Genomic DNA, 17,500 nt, shown 5'->3' on the forward strand with positions numbered 1-17,500 from the left:
CAGGTGTGTGTTTGTTAGAGGGGAAAGAACACGGGAAGTTCTCTGATCAATGCTACAGAGCTGTCTGGTATCCACACACACGCATACACACACACTTGACCTAAATTTGTGTTCAGCGTCTATGATTTAAGGGGTGTTGAAGCCTTGATTGTGGTTTTATAAGTGGGGTTCAGCGTCACCATGGTGATGGAACCTAGACAGAGGAATCCTGTTGATACAGTGTTTTCCATGGAGAGCAGAGTGCCAATGAAGACCGGCAGGCTCAGACTGCTGGCTCGTCTCAATAAGGTCTATTTGTTGTTGTTTCTTGCCGTTTTCCCAGAATGTCCTCAACCGAGGGGCTTTCCCACTGAAGTTGTTGGAAGTGTTCAGTCTGGTGTTGCTGTATATTAGTGCACCGAGGCCCCCCGGTGGACACAAACTGCAGCTGCACCAATCAGGATGTCCTTTTTCTTTCTGGGTTGCTGTGCGTTTAATGGGCAGGGAAACTATGCTCTCTGTTATGTAACATACGACTTTAACGTAACCTGCCCTTCCTTCCTGTGTCCATCCCTGTTTGTATCCAGGTCGGTGTACGATGGTCAGGAACATGGCCTGTTCATGGAGAAGCTGGACGCCCGCATCAGGAACCACGACAGGGAGATTGAAAAGATGTGCAACCACCACTTCCAGGGGTTCGTCGACTCCATCACGGAACTGCTGAAAGTGCGCGGGGAGGCCCAGAAGCTGAAGGTAAGGGAGGGGCTGTGGGCGGCGGCCGAGAGAGAGGCGTGTCATTGCAGCGCCACAAGAAATATGGGATATTGGGAACCATCACGATGTAAGGTTGACTTGCTTTTGTCTCTCATTTTTGTCCGTCAGAGTCAGGTGATTGAGACCAACAACCATCTCCAGGATGATGGCAAAGGGGTAAGTAAGCCCACTGCCCAGCCAGGATGCAGGCCGTCCAATCAGCACTCACGTTGCTGAACAGCCTTTTCTTTCCTGTTTTTTCGTAGCTGACCGTCTCCATGGAAGAGTTGAAACTGTGTCGAATGCAGCAGAGAAACATCGCCACCACCATAGACAAACTGACACACTGTCTACCAGGTAACACACACACACACACACACACACACACACACACACACACACACACACACACACACACACACACACACACACACACACACACACACCAGCTCTAAGGCCCCATGTGGAGTACCTGTGTAACGGGCAGCGTTCGGCGTTTGCCCCTCGGTTTCAGCGTACAAAGATGTTTCCCATAATGCTTTGCTGCGGTCACACACCTGCGTCACACTCCTTTCTTTGCCTTGTCTTTTGCAGTCCTGGAGATGTACAGCAAACTTCAGGAGCAGATGAGAGCTAAAAGGTGTGTATGTTTTGTGTCCGTCTCTCTCCAAACTCATTCAACTTCACTCTTTATTATTGTTATGAGGTAATCTTTATATGTTGATGCTTGTATACTGTTTCCACTAGATGGAGCCAGAAGACTTTGAATATGAATGAAGCGTCTCTTCTCTCTGTCTCTCTCTCTCTCTCTCTCTCTCTCTCACTCTCTCTCTCTCTCTCTCCCTCCCTCCCTCCCCTCTGCCCTCGTCCTGACCTGTAGACAGGAGTCTGGTTGGTCGTAAATTTGTCGTTTGTTTGTGTGTTTTTCTATTTCACTCTATCCTGTGGCTGCTGGGCTCGAAGAGAGCAGGGAGAGGTCAGCCAACACAGAGAGAGAGAGAGAGAGAGAGAGAGAGAGAGAGAGAGAGAGAGAGAGAGAGAGAGAGAGGAGAGAGAGAGAGAGAGAGAGAGAGAGAGAGAGAGAGAGAGAGAGAGAGAGAGAGAGAGAGAGAGAGAGAGAGAGAGAGAGAGAGAGAGAGAGAGAGAGAGAGAGAGAGAGAGAGAGAGAGAGAGAGAGAGAGAGAGAGAGAGAGAGAGAGAGAGAGAGGTGCGTTCGTTTCTCTCTGCATGTGTGTGTGTCTGTGTTTTATCTGTGTGTAACGGTGTGTGTCTGCGAGCGTGGCACACATCTCTCCATTATTCCACATCTACTTGTTATTGTTACGAGAACTTGTGTCCCTGTGTGGTCTGGTCCAGCACCGAGAAAGTCACCGGTTCAATTCCCATGATGTCTTAGGAAGATGCGGCAGTGTATTTGGGTAACCACGGTAACCACAGAGCTGCCTTGCAAGGTCTCGTAATGAACTCACCCATCTTTTCCCCCCCTCTCCTTCTTCTTACCAATTCCTCAACATCATCATCAGCCACTGCTTCTGACTCAGTGTGTGTGTGTGTTCCTGTGTGTGTGATCCTGTGTGTGTCTCAGGTACTACCCGGCCTTGCGGGACCCTGGAGCAGTTGGAGCAGACGTGTCTCCCCAAGGCGGGGCAGTACCGCTTCTGCACCATCATGGCGGAAAACATCCCCAAGCTGCGGGTGCAAATCCGCGACACGGCCATGACGCAGCTTAGAGACTTCCTGGAGAGCATCCGGAAGCACTCGGACAAGATAGGCGAGACCGCCATGAAGCAGGTACACACACACACACACACACACGCACACACACACACACACGCGCACACACACACACACACACACACACACACACACACACACACACACACACACACACACACACACACACACACACACACACACACACACACACACACACACACACACACACTGATGTGACAGTGATAATATGAAGACAAAATTTGAGAGGAAGTATAGTTTTGTTTTTACTGAATGATCAGATTCACGTGTCTACCTGCGTCGATCTGTAACACCTGTTAACTTCTTGCACAGGTGTGTGTGTGTGTGTGTGTGTGTCTCTGTGTGTCTCTGTGTTTGCACATTTGCTGATCAGAGCTTCACCACGCCACTGTTCATTTTTGTACCGCATCGTGTTTGTCTTTCTCTCTTCTTCTCTTAATCAGAAGCAGCTTGTGTGTGTGTGTGGTTCCATTGCCAGTAAACAAGCATGTAGGCGCTGCAAGGGATGCGCGGCTTGTCAACGCGAGCACACACACACAGAAACCCGCCTTTCAACGCTTACCTCATTGTTTGTCTGTTTTCCAAGGTCGAGGAAGTCCTACACCAGCGTGTTTTGAGTTCTTTCGCGGCTTGTTGGTCTGCGTGCTTCCATGTTGTGCCGTAGACAAAGGGGCGGGATGGGAACGCTGAGGGATTGGTCGATGACAGGGAGACGAGCAGAGAGAAGAGGCTGCACGGCGGTTTATCATCATCCGTTCATTGTTTTGCCATTGATTATGGATTTTGACATTTTTTCAAAGAGAATTCAGGAGTTACACACACACACACACACACACACACACACACACACACACACACACACACACACACACACACACACACACACACACACACACACACACACACACCACACACACACACACACGTCTGCGATCCAACCAGTCATGCCTTATACTGAAGGGTGTGTCATTTATGTTGTCATAATGATGAAAAGCCAAATGAAACGTCCACTTGTTGTGTTTCCACGTACGTCCCCCGACTCAGAACCACGGCCATGTGACAGCTATCACTTACAAAAATAACATCGTAAAGGAAGTCTTAATCTTAAAGTCATGGATGAAGCGTCTTTTGGTTTGTAGTCATACGTGTAGATGTATGAAGGAATGTGAACACTGGCTGGAGTAATGATAAAGAAGTACTGTGTGATGTGATGCAAACATCATTCTGTCCTCTAGATGCCGTTAGAGGATCACTTACACACGATATACGATGGTGTCGTATTTGGAGAGAGCGAGGACAGATGATCAATTAAGACGGCTCCTTGTATACATGACTGTATGTAGGTTTTGTACCTGGAGGTGGATCAGACTGGAGCCATGGATTGGCCCACGCAGGCAAGACCTCACACACGCCGCACGAGGAGCCCGCACGTATCGCGCCTCATCTCATGCGCGCTCGCCATTCCCGTTTCAACCCTCCCCCGCGAAACACGGCAGGGGTCCGCCGACCGCATTTTGAGAATCCCTGGCGTTGATAATCCACTCGCAGTCACTGAAGAAGCCTGACCACTAACTCCTCTAACCACTAATTACAAGGGCCACGTTCGTAGTGCGATACCGATACTTGGATTAATGTTGTATCAAATACTTGGCTGTGCGTGTGAGAGAATAATGCCAAGTGTTCTACATCCTCTCTCTTTCTATGTCTCACTCTCACACACACACACACACACACACACACACACAGACAGCGTGTCTCTCTGCCACACTCTGTTCCAAATTAGCTCTAACTCTCTGCTCTCTGTACGCGGCCATCGCTGCAGCTCCCTCCACCAAGGATGTGAAAATAAATAGATCTGGAGAAGAAGGGGGGGGAGGAGGAGGAGAGGAACAAGACTCACAATGGAGCTATTGTCTGCTGCCACATGCCCAGAGAAAAGGAGGGAAGAGGAGCGAGGGATGAGAGGGAATTGGAGGAGGAAGAGGATGGAAAGGGAAGGATAGGAGGCTGAGGAAGGGGGGGGGGGGAGAGTGGGAAGAAAAGGACGAAAGTGAAGAGATGAAGATGGGTAGAAGGTAGAAGCAGGAGAGGGGGGTGGGTTGGAGGAAAGGTAGAAAGGAGGAGTGGATGACGAGCCAGAATCATCTCTAAATGTTTGTCATTTCTTCATCATCCTCTTCTGTCGGTTGTCCTCTCTCTCTTTTGTTCTCTCCATCTTTTGCTGTCACATCGCATTTCCCCCCTCTCTCTTGGGATGTCCATCTCTCTCTCCCTCTATCACTCTTTCCATCTCCTCATCTTTCCATCAACCCCCCCCCTCCCCGCCCCCCCCCCCAAGACGAGTTTGCCACTTTGCTGTGTATTCAGTAGTTTCTCACACACACTAATGGGAAACAGATTGTTGGGTGTGTGTGAAGTGGAGGAAGATTGATTACCTGTATCTGGTTACTGAACACACAGGCGGGCGCGTGTGCAGTCGGGGGCGGCGGAGGGCAACACGCTGGGTCCGTGTATTGAACCGTCGCGGGGGAAACGCGAATAGAAGGTTCCAGCTCGACGTGTCACTCCCTGCGTGTTGAATAGTGAGCCACTGTTCACTGCTGATAGAACGCAGTGTGCCCCCCCCTGCCAAAAACTGAGCTGGAGGCAGCGAACGAGCAAGTATCGGCAAAACGCCACAACGCACGAAATAACAATGTCAGTGGCGTGGTTCAGAAATGATAATCTGGAAATTCTGTCAAATCACCGCGACACTTTAATGAGCTGTTCTGATCTCGTCTCTGCAGTTGAACTTCATGTTGGTATGCGACCTTTGAACCCGGTGTTGGCATCACAGACGGACGCTGCCTTTGTTTTGCTTTTGTTGTAATCTATCAAGATTATTTTGTGGTTCTGTAGGTATTTTCCCACACCAGTGTGTGTTTTGTTTTGTTTTAGACTCCCCTGAGATGTTTCCAATATTTCTGGCTGATTGCAAGTTGAAGAATTACTGGAAACACTCTTTTCCAAAAGTATTTTTAGAGATGGTGTGTTACCTATTCTCCTTTGATCAGAAGAGAGGGCACATGTTCTCTACAGACATGGATGTGACTTTCCCCTGATTTTGTTTGTTCTTATTGTCTTATATGACTCATTAGTCGTGTGTGTGTGTGTGTGTGTGGGCATCAGATCAAAGATGGCATTGTATTGCTCCAGCATCTCTGTTATCGTGTTCTCCCCGCCCCGCTCACACCCACACCCGTTTTTCTCATTAACATTAAAATCAAGTTTACTGGTGGTCCTTGACGTGCTTATCGACCAATTTAAGCGGTTGAGTAGCCTACGTGCCGGTGAGCTAAAGGAAGTCGCCGCCGCCGCCGCCGTCGCCGCCGTGTTTTCAAAAGCAGCTTAAGGCGGATCTGGGCGTGGATGGAAAGATGCGCTCACTCAGATCTGAGAGTTTTCCCCCATGACCAGTTCTTCCCACAGACATGTTTTGGTGGCAGCGATGGGAGGTAGACTTGGCGCTGGAAGAAAGAGTCCAACGCTCACAGGGAGTTCACAACGTGCTTGGTTCAAAACCCGAAGCAGCCCATGAGCAACTTCTCACAGATCCAATGAAGAGCTTACCTCTTACCTGCAATGTTTTGTTCCTATCTTCTCAAATCTTCTCTTAATGTCTGTAAAAGAGAAGATAATGTGGGCTTGGGGTGGCAGCAGGTTGTGTTTTTAACGTTGACTTTACGATCTGCAGATATTGCAAAGCTTACACGTTTCTTTAAAAAGTTGGCAAAATATCTATCCTCCATTGTTACAATTGATCAAATTGGAAGGCACGAGATGATTTTACGTCGCTAAAACACTCGATAACTGTGTTTCCATTTTGATGGGCAAATTCACAAACCAGATGTGTGTGTTGTGTCCCCATCTCTGTTTCCAGGTCTTTATGTGCTTTGTTTTCAGTTTCATTGACTCTTCTTCCTTCCTGCTCTTCCCTTCCTGGCCTGCTATTTTCCCTCCCGTCTGAGGATATTCTTAGATGCTTCCCTAAATCACTTCTAAAGGTCGTTTCAAAGGAACACTGTGACATTTTCATAGGCGTAGGAGTGGCAGGTTTCACCGTATTTTTTAAAAACTAAAAGTCTAAAAAACGGTGACCTCATCAGACCGCCGCCAGTTTCCAAGCTTTTCCTCGAAACTGTCAAAAAGGGTGTCCATCGGGGGGAATTATGGAAGTGTGGGTTATTCCTCCCTTTCCTTCAAACACAAACACTTTTCTCGTGTTTCTCGACTTGTTGGAGCACGTAGACAGGGCTTTCCAAAAGTGGACAGAAGCTTTTATGGCTATTTTGTGTGTTTTGTTTCCGTCCCTCTCCTCTGTTTGTTTCCTCTCAAAACAGAATCTAGGGAAACTGCTGCCGTCTTCATTTTGCACCAAAGTTGAACAGTCGATCTCCATCATAGGTCACGTTTATGGCTGCCACAATTATCTGGTGTCAAAGAAATGCGACTGCACTTACACTAGAAGCAATACCTTTAAAAACAAATATGGCGGCAGTAATCATTAGTAGGATGGTAATCTGGATAACTGCTATCTTTATTTACTATTTTGGTGGAAATTGGAAGTATTGGTTGCCATGATTTTCCTGTTTTTGTTTCAGGCCCAGCTGCAGCGCTCGTTGGACAGCTCTGTCTCAGCGCCGCCCAGGGCCCTGAGCGGCCGACGTGCCAGGAAGGAGGCGGCACTGGGATTGGGAGCCGAGACCGACGCGCACGGCGGCAGCCCGTTGTCGGAACAGGACTCCGGCATTTTGGATGTGGACGACGAAGAGGCAGATGACGAAGTGAGAAAACCCTGCCCTTTTACGAATTGGTTTCCTTCCTCTGTCCTCCTCTCTGGCGTCTGTCCTCTAGGCAGATGTCGTCAGGGTTGGCCCGCGGTCCCAGGTGGGGTTGGGAGGTTGTGTGGTGGATGAGGTCATGGTGAATGTTTGATGCACAGCAGCACGTAGGCCATGTATCCCAGCTGAGCCAGCCTCTGAACACACTGGTGGTCTGACTTTGGTGGGTTTTTTATCCTTTGTTCAAATGAGAAGTGTGGGTTTGTGTGTGTCTTGCTCCTACACACACACACACACCACATCACACACTCTGTGCCAATCTGGCAAAACAGCGCCTACTGCTGCCTTATCTGTAGCTGATACCATCATGATTCAGATTTTCATCCAGTAAAAACAAACCTCAGCAGTGATGACGTGCTGTATTACACCAAGCTGATAGCCCTTGCAGCAAGTAAGGCCTTGGTTCACCATCTTGCTCAAGGGCACTTGGGACATGCCTGCCTAAAGAGAAAAGACTTGAGATGTGATGGGGAAACTAAAGCTTGGTAGGCAGTTTGCAGAGCAGCACAATGCTCACTGAGGTCACCCAATGCTCTACATGACAGCATAAGACAGCACAGCTACAAGGGAGTTGAACATGCATGGCAACTACTACTTCCAAGTTTAACCAAAATTTCAACATGCACGTAATCAACTTTCAGCCGGATAAAATGGTTAATTTTGATTGATTTCACTCACTTTTTCGAGTTTATGGTGCAGTGGCTCCTCGCTCACTTGAAGGGTTGAAGGGCTCCATTCTCCTTTGTTGGTCACAAGCCCTGGTTGAACAGGTTTACACACTCCCTTAAGAGTCGCGTCTGAAGTGCACACTCTATTGTGTTTGATGCGGAGTGACAGAATAAGCTCAGTAGAACAAGCTTCTTTTTGCTGAATCTACACTCCTGTTGAACCTGAACCCTTGAAGTCGTCACTCCAGGGATGAACATTCCTTCTGGCTGCCGCTGTTGTTGACTCACGGAGGAAAGAAAGGCAAGAACAAACGGCTGAAGAGAATGGAGCTGAACTTGTCACCCCAGTGCTTCTGTTCTGTTCTTACGTCCCCGGGTCCCTGTTGTCCCCTCGGCTTATTTACGTCCTGTACTCCCGACCCAACCTTCTTCACGGGAAGACCTTGGCTCAAACAAAGGCCTGACCCTGCAGTGGCCAGGGTTGTGACCTTGTTGGCGCCGACGGCGATGCCAACGGTCTCCTCACGCCATTCCTGCCCTCGCCATGTGTTTGTGTCTCTCGTTTTCTGCCCTTCCCTCCATTTACAGTCGTCCCCCTGTGTCTTTGCATCCTATTTTTCTTCCTCTGCTTTGTTCTCCTCTTGGCCTTTTCCTTCACTTTACTTTGTTTCCGTCTTTCCCTCCTTTTTCTTCCCTTCGTTCTTCCTTTCCTTCCCTCGCTTCGCTTGTTGCGTTCTCATGCCTTCTCGTCCTCTTTTCTTTTCTGCATGTTCATCATCCTCCTCTTTTCTGGCCCATGCCATTCTTCTTCATCGCCGCAGCGCCCTGTATTTCCCTGTCCTTGTCTCTCCTCACCTCTGTTTCGAAGCATTGTGACCCTTTCACATCACAGTCTGTTTGTTTGTTCATATTGTTTTGTGTGTGTGTGTGTGTATGTGTGTGTGTGAGTGGCACAGTTTTACATCAAAGCTGGCATTGTGCCGCCAATGACTTTTACAGAGGAACCTTTTCACATGGCGTGTGTGTGTTCTCTTAAAAACAGAGGATGTGTGTATAGAGGAAATAGTGGAATGGGAAAAGGTGAGGAAGAGATAGATGATATCATTTTTTTCTTCTTCTCTCTTTCTCCAGGTTCCAGGAGCGCAGGATTTGGTGGATTTCTCTCCAGTGTATCGCTGTCTGCACATCTATACTGTACTGGTGAGTTCATCTCCTCTACTCTCAATGATCTTCAACAAGCACCGGAATTCCCTCCTCACCCCCGCCGTGCCTGCACATCACGGCCACTTCCATAACACCACTGCATCGCCCAGTTTCTCCACCATTGAATGTTCAGAATGATGGCACTGGAGATGACGGAGGAGAAACGGATTCATGTTCAGGAATGAAAACGGCCTCCGGAGCAACGTTTGGAGACGTTCCAGAATGAGATGAACGAGGGAGAATTAGCTCTAGGTTTATATACACAGAGTCACATGATGATGTAAGACGAGGCCTCTGGCTCGAGCCTGGCTTCACTCCAGCTGTACCGCGCTGTGTGTGTGTGTGTGTGTGTGTGTGTGTGTGTGTGTGTGTGTGTGTGTGTGTGTGTGTGTGTGTGTGTGTGTGTGTGTGTGTGTGTGTGTGTGTGTGTGTGATTGTGTGTGTGTGTGTGTGTGATTGTGTGTGTGTGTGTGTGTGTGTGTGTGTGTGTGTGTGTGTGTGTGAGCTCAGTGAGAGTGAAAGCGACATGAGTGGAGGTGTTGACTAGGGCATGACTGGGTTAGTTGCACATTCTCTCTCTCCCTCTCTGTCTCGTTCTCTCTCTCTCTGTGTGTTGGGGTTGCAACCGCGGCCAGAGTGCCGGCTGTTTGTGTGTGTGTGTGTGTGTGTGGGGGGGGGGGGTTGGCCGGCCGGAAGTGCATGAACTTTGACAGGAAGGAGAAAGTGGATAGGCGACGGAGGGAGGGAGCAAAAAACAGAGAGCGGGGTTAGAGAGAGGGTACAGGGGGCGAGCGAGGGACGAGAGACCTTAACGGTAGATGGGGAAAGTGGAACGAGGCAGGAGTAGAAGGGGGTCACACATGCTTTCTAGGTTGAAATGGGGGAGAAGTCTGAAAAGTCTGACCTCTTGGCCTCTGAGGTCACGCTCGCTCGCTCATTTGTCTGTCTCTCTCCCTCACACACATACACACATACACTCCTCTCATGTGTTGGAACTGTTTCTTCTCTCTAGTCTTGAGGTTTGTTTCTATTTTCCATCAGTGGGTTCGTACAGTAAAGAGGACTAGGGTTCAGAACATTGCCACGGTTACACATACACACAGATATGTCGACACACACACACACACACACACACACACACACTCATTCTGATGTTTGAACATTAAGACCGAAGCACACACACACGTCCCTGTTTCATTTATTTGTACAGTAAACCTGGACTTAGAATCCCATTTGCAATCAAGACCTCCACTCTCATTCTCACTCCCTCTCCTCTTCTCTCCTTTCACCTTCTTTGCTCTCCATTCATCCGTCTCTCCTCTCTGTTTTCCACGTTTGTAAAGCCTGTGATTTTCCAGTCACGGTGAGCAGCGCCGGGTCTGAACAATACGCCTTTGTTACACACACACACACACAGAGGCGCACTGGCAGAAATGCGAAGAGAGTGGCGATCAATGTAAACACGGGCACAGGGCCCGGCGCTGGCCCGAGCACAGCCGAGGCTCACAGGCATCGCAGTGCCGAGCTGGACTGCAAACGGGGATGAGGCCGCCAGAACTCGCCTGCTCTCTTCAGGGTTCTGTGGATTGGCTTTGTGGGACAGGGGCGAGTTTGTTAAATTGACAGAATGTCTCTTTAATAGCCCTGTAATCTCACCGCTATCAAGGTGGTGGCGGGATAGTCAACACACACACACACGCGCGCAAAGACGTGACTGATAGAACACAGAGGGTGGCTGGTTGGTGGTCTGTTCTGTCCGTAAGGGGGCGGGGCCTTTTTTATCTGCCCTGTCCCGGGGCTTTATCTCTGGACTCGTCAAGGACTGCGGGTCCTGGTTGGGCTCTGGATAGGTTACACACACACACACGCACGCGCACACGCACATGCACACGCACACACATCTCTGACAGCTTCAACGGACACTGGAATGGAATAGCTGCCATAAATGTAGAGAAGCTGATTTAAGAAAAATTTGGAGTGGTTTCTTAATTTTCCAGAGCTGTATATTAGAGAGAGAGAGAGAGCTCAAGATAAAAGGAAGTTTCTGTGTAATGGAAGGAAAAGATAGGAGGTGGTCAAGTTTAGTCAGCCAAAAGTGTGTGTTTGCCTCTGTCTCTCTCTTTTGCTCTCTCTCATTCTGTTTGTATCATTCTCTCCATCCGTCTTCGTGTCATTCTGCCTCATAATAAAGCACGCAGTCCTTCGTTTCCTGGGTTCCTTTTGAAGTCTCTCTGTGTAAATGTCGCGTGAATGTCAAATAAGTAGAGGAGGCGAAGCTGGTCATGTCTGTTTTTGGACTCCGCCCCTCCATCAGTTTGTCCACGGCTCTCTCCACCGCTCCTCACCTGCAGTTTGTCTTGTAGGGTTTGCGTGACACGTTTGAGAACTACTACAGGAAGCAGAGGAGGAAACAGGCTCGGCTCGTGCTGCAGCCGCACTCTAACATGGTATGAGCCCTGCACACTGCTAACCACACCGCACCCCCTTACCCTACACACACACACACACACACACTTAATCTGTCACAGAAGTATAGATTGCAGTGCATCTATACTGCATCGTTTTGTTGTTGTTGTTGTGTATTGAGATGTGTTTTTGCTTTGCCCTGTTCCTCTTCCTCTCTTTAAAATGTTCTCCGTCCTTCCCTTTTTCCCCCCCATGCCTCCTTTCTTCATCTTGTGCCTTTCATCTCGCCCCTATCTCTTCTCTTAACTGTCCAGCATGAAACTCTCGAGGGTTACAGACGGTACTTCAATCAGATTGTGGGGTAAGTCACTCATCCATCCATCCATCCATCGCATCATCCCTCCATTCCTCCTCCTCTGCTGTGTTCACATGGATGGATTTATCCGTCAGTCCATCTCCCCCTCTGTCATCGATCCATCCACCCTTCTTTCATCAATCATCCATTCATCCGTCTCCACCCTTCCTCTGTCATCATTTTATCCATCCATCTATCTATCCACTTCCTCTCTCCATCCATCATCTCTCTTTCCTATCCACCCATTCATCATAGCATGGATGCTTCCTGATCCCAGATTGACCTTTTTCTCTTTTTCCTCCTCTCCCCGTCGTCGTTCCCTCTCTTTCCTCCCTCCTCCCCGTCTGTCCAGGTTCTTCGTGGTGGAGGATCACGTGCTCCACACCACACAGGGTCTGGTGAACAGGGCGTACGTCGAGGAACTCTGGGAGTTGGCGCTGTCCAAAATCATCGCAGCGCTGAGGACGCACTCGGTAATTAAACGCCCCCCCCCCCCCCCCCCCCCCCCCCCTGCACACACACACACACACACACACACACACACACACACATACACACACACACACGCTCTAACACAAATACTTTGTATCCTCAGTCATACTGTGATGACCCTGACCTGGTGTTGGATTTGAAGAATCTCATTGTCCTTTTCGCCGATACGCTGCAGGTATGTGTGGTGTGTGTGTGTGTGTGTGTGTGTGTGTGTGTGTGCGTGTGTGGGTGTGCAACGTTCACATGCTGCTGGAAATGTTTGGGGTTACAGTTGTTTTTGTTCTTTGGTTGGGGTTTGGTTGTCTCGGCTCGTGCCAGCTGATGTATTTGACCTCGGGGAGCCATGAAAGTTGTTCCTGTTGGTTTTGTAATATTTCAAAATGGCCGCCTGCCAATCGGAGAAGAAAGACTTTTCTGTCTGCGCTCGCCTTCGCCCGACGGCCGTCAGCTCTCTGTGCGTTTGTCCTCCGCCGTGTGTGTGAACTAACCTGGACCGATGAAGTGTGACGGATGAGAGGAAGGAGGGATGACTGGGGGGAGAGGGGGGGGGTGAAAGCAGAGGGGTGGAACATTTGGAGATGAGTGAGGAAGATCAAGGGAGGGGAAGGGATGAATGGATGGTGACGAGCCAGAAGCCATTCCCATGAAATGATGACGTGATCATGAACAACTGAATTCACCCTCTCCTCCTTCCTGCTCCTCTTCCTCTCTTCTCCTAATTCCTGTCACTCTGTCCCATTTCTCTCCTGTACTCATGTCATTGTCTCTTCTTTCCTTTACTTTCTTTTCCTTTACTCTTCTTCTTTCTGTGCTTACCTCCTCTTCATTCCATGTTTCTCCTCTTGGCCTCCTCTTCTCGTCTTCCTCTCCTATTTTGTCCCGCAGGGTTATGGTTTTCCTGTGTCTCAGCTGTTTGACATGCTGCTGGAGATGAGGGAGCAGTATGGCGAAATCCTTCTGAAGAGATGGAACATCACTTTCAGGTACACACATACACGCACACACATATACACATACATATACATACACACACACACACACACGGCTGTGTACCAGGCTGACCTTTTCCTTTGTAGTCAAGAGTGTACAAGGGCACATCAAGATTGTAGTACCAACACACACACACACACACACACACACACGCACACGAGTGCTGGATTGTGGGAAAAGTCTTCATCCTGGTTTTGAAGTTTTATGGCCGGCCAGAGAGAGGAAGTGATTTAAAGCAACATCCAGAACATTCTCTACCATGCAGAGGGGTACTACCCTTGTAAAGTGTGTGTGTGTGTGTGTGTGTTGGTCTTAAACCATTGTTTTGCCCTTTCTTTTGTCCAATGATACCAGTGGGACTCACAGAAAGCAAACACAAACACTCCTTCCTCCCTCTCTCTCTCTCTCACATACACAGGCACGCACACACATACACACACAGTGGAGAAGCCAAAGGAATGTAGTGTTGTAGTGGGGAGAGAGAGCGAGCGAGCGAACACGCACTCCGGTTCACGACCTCTCCGTGGAACGTTGGAACGTCCGAACTGTGGAACGCCAATGAGTCGGAGGGTGTGTGGTGTGTGTCTGTGTGTGTGTTTGAGTGTGTGAGTTTCCTGTTGACCTCCTAAATAGGCTACAAACACTATTTAAGTTCAAATGAAAAGATTCTCTTTCCTCTCCTCTTTTCTCTCTTTCCTCCTGTCCTCGTCTTTCCTCTTCGTCTCACTCAAACCCCTTTTTTCCTCTCTCTGTTTCTCCTCTCTCTTTTTCTCCTCTGTCTCCTCTCCTCATCTTCTCCTCTCCTCCCCTCCTCCCTCCACAGGCAGGAGTTGGACCTGGACAACTTCAGTCCGATCCCCGTGGCGACAGAGCAGGAGTTCAGACACTACACCAACCAGTTTCCCCTTCAAGACCCTGAACTGGAGAAGGTAGAGCAAGACAATCACGCCGTGGAATATACAATAATGTGGAAATAAATTAATAGAATATAATGCAAATTTGGAGTTTATTCCACTACTACTCCCCGGACTGTGTGTGTGTGTGTCCAGGGGGAGCAAGTGGTGGATCGTTGTGAGGTTTTGCTTGAGGTAAATTCTGAATGAAATCTCACTTAATCCTCGTTTTTGCTCTATTTCCTGCAGCTTCCCTTCCCCAAGAAGCTTCCCTTCTCCGGCTTTGTGCCAAAGGTTTACTGCCAGCTCAAAGAGTTCATCTACGCATGTCTGAAATACTCTGAAGACCTGCACCTCAGGTACACACACACGCACACACACACACACACACACACACACACACACACAGACACACAGGCACACAGACAGAGCTCAGAAAATCAAGTCCGACTTCTGTTCCATGTGCTGTAGAGATTACACAACCTCCCCTGTGTGTGTGAGTGTGTGTGAGAGAGACGCGTGCACTCTGTTACGGTTGATGGAAGAATAAAGTAAAACAATGCAGCTTCTTTTCTACTGGGGAGACGAGCAATCAGGAAACAACTTCCTATTTCCAGAAGGATTCCACAAGCTTGAGAGTTGGCCAGAAACGCGCACGCACACACGCACACACACACACACACACGCGCACACACACACACACACACACACACACACACACACACACACACACACACACACACTGAACAATCCAATGCTTGGGGAACATCTTCATGCAGAACTAAACAAACACAAAACCTCACACACAATATCCATACATGCACAGAAACACACACACACACACACTGAATCTTTGTGTTAACTGTGTCAAGCTCTGATTTGATCGGTAGTTCAAACTGAGGCGCATTTCCATCTGTTCATATTGACACTCCCCAAGTGTGTGTGTGTGTGCGTGTGTGTAGGAGAACCAGGGAGTCATCATTGATCCGTGACCAAGCGGAAGAAAAAGAGAGGCAGGGAGGAGGAGAAGGGGAGGTAGTGATTGGGAAGGAGAAGTTGTGTAATTGAAGGAAGGTTATTAGCATGATACAGAGAAAAGAGGAACCATGTAGACTGTCCTTAGTGTCCACACACACACACACACAGACAGACAGACAGACAGACACAAACCTAATGACTGTACTTGGACACATTATCCAGATCTGAGACCTTTGCAGTACTTTAACACGCCAATAATACAATGAACATAGTGAGACACTCCTGCTCTTCCTTGGTGCAGCACCACAGTGGGTTCGTCTATGTGTGTCTGTGTGTGCGCACTGTGTGTGTGTGTGTGTGTGTGTGTGTGTGTGTGTGTGTGTGTGTGTGTGTGTGTGTGTGTGTGCTTGTGTGTGTGTGTGTGAAGGTGAAGCTCATGAGGTCCTGGGTGCCTGGACTCGTCTGTCTGAGCTCACCACAGCGTCCAGACATTCTGTGTCGGCGTCTCTAATCGCTCCTCTCAGTCACGGTAACGACTCCGCCGTTTGACCCCTGCCTGATTCCTGCCGTCTCGCACGCCCCGCTATCCGGTTACCACGGCAGCGGCGCGCCTTCCTGTCGGCTTCAAACGCGAGCAGAACACGTGCAGGCCCGGATGCAGACGGGACGATGGGGCAGGATCACAGTCATTGATCCCCCTCGACCTCTGACCTTCACCTCTGTGCACATTTATGATGTGATTTCTGGCTGCCTGTGTGTGTGTGTGTGTGTGTGTGTCCATGTTAACGGGCATGTAATGTGCCTTTCTCATTCTTCCCTGCACAGATGTGACTTTGGGCTCTTATAAATTCTAAAGCTTCAGGAGGAAACACTGATTAAAGGGGGGATACGCTGTATTGAAAGCAGGCGCTTATATCTGGGAGGAGAGGAACGCTCACTTCCTGCCTTAAACGTCCTAGTCGGTCATTATTTTGGCTGCAACAAGGCAAAGATATTGTGATGGAATCCTGGCAAGTTTGCCCACTAACAAAGAAATGAATGGTCTATAATTTTAACACTAGGTTTACTTCCTTACTTTAAACAGTGAGAGACAGAATATCAAAAAAACAATCTAGGAAATCACATCATATAAAAAATAGACATTGATTTGCAGTAAGTATTTGATCCCCTAGCCAAACATGACTTAGTACTCGGTGGAGAAACCCTTGTTGGCAAGCACAGAGGTCAGACGTGTCTTGTAGATGCTCCCCAGGTTTGCACACGTCTCAGGGGGGATTTTGGTCCACTCCTCTTTGGAGATCCGCCCCAAATCCTTCAGACAGGCCTCTGCCTTCTTGAGCAGGGGGACCTTGAGGGCACTGCAGGATTTTGATCCATTACGACGCAATGTGTTACCAATGGTTTTCCTGGTCCCAGCTGCCTTTAGATCATTCACAAGTTCCTCCCTTGTAACCCCAGACCCAGATGAGAAATGTCAAAATCAGCCGCAGAGACGCCCCCGAGCAAGGCAGGTGTGAATGTGAGTACGAAGCTCGGCGTTCCTGAGAGAGAACGCTTTTCCACGTGAAGCTTGGGACGTCAGGAAAAGGAACCTCACAAATTGCTCACAGTCGGTCACACGCACGCGCGCACACGAGTTGTCCACCTTCCAAATCTCAGAAGGCACACACACAGGCACATACCGCAAATTCTCAAGTTCGTCCGACTCAGCAGATTGTACACACACATTCCGAAGCACGCGCGTGCACACACACACACACACACAATGGCAGATTGCTTATGCTGCCAGCTGATTGATGACCATAGTTGATTTCCATTATGTCGGGACCGCAACATAACACTGTCGCACAGTGCTCTACACAGGATAGAGTGTGTGTGTGTGTGTGTGTGGTCAGTGCATACCTGTGGCTTTCTTCTTCGCTGTTTTCACTGCTGACTGCTTTCTTTTCTTCTCCTTTTCACTCTTTTTGTTGTCGTCGTTGTCGTCCGTTGCTGTGCCTTTAGGAGATATTTCCGTAGGCGTCCATCATTCCTCGCGGCGCAGCGAGTGCGTCCCCGCCGATGGCATCCATCTCGCTTTGGACAGGAACGTCCACCGCACATTTATCGTGACTGATGGCAGGATAAATATAATGAAATCCAACCCCA

General features: G+C 49.0%; 1 protein-coding gene across 1 annotated transcript in view; it reads left to right on the plus strand.

Moving 5' to 3' along the window:
- The first annotated feature begins 571 nt into the window (after positions 1–571).
- exoc6b (exocyst complex component 6B) overlaps positions 572–17,500 on the plus strand; it is a 46,077-nt gene continuing 29,148 nt past the window's right edge. Inside the window, 15 exon segments of the mRNA XM_076171612.1 lie at positions 572–732; positions 862–909; positions 999–1,089; positions 1,327–1,372; positions 2,318–2,336; positions 2,338–2,523; positions 7,128–7,310; positions 9,167–9,235; positions 11,602–11,685; positions 11,959–12,005; positions 12,352–12,472; positions 12,595–12,666; positions 13,377–13,474; positions 14,305–14,410; positions 14,624–14,733. Coding sequence (XP_076027727.1) covers positions 601–732; positions 862–909; positions 999–1,089; positions 1,327–1,372; positions 2,318–2,336; positions 2,338–2,523; positions 7,128–7,310; positions 9,167–9,235; positions 11,602–11,685; positions 11,959–12,005; positions 12,352–12,472; positions 12,595–12,666; positions 13,377–13,474; positions 14,305–14,410; positions 14,624–14,733 — 1,412 coding nt within the window. The 5' untranslated portion in view covers positions 572–600.

Source organism: Genypterus blacodes, unplaced genomic scaffold (genome assembly GCF_046128005.1).
Source record: "Genypterus blacodes isolate CSIRO-AG114 ecotype Tasmania unplaced genomic scaffold, CSIRO-AGI_Gbla_v1 ptg000260l_1, whole genome shotgun sequence".
NCBI classification, from domain to species: domain Eukaryota; kingdom Metazoa; phylum Chordata; class Actinopteri; order Ophidiiformes; family Ophidiidae; genus Genypterus; species Genypterus blacodes.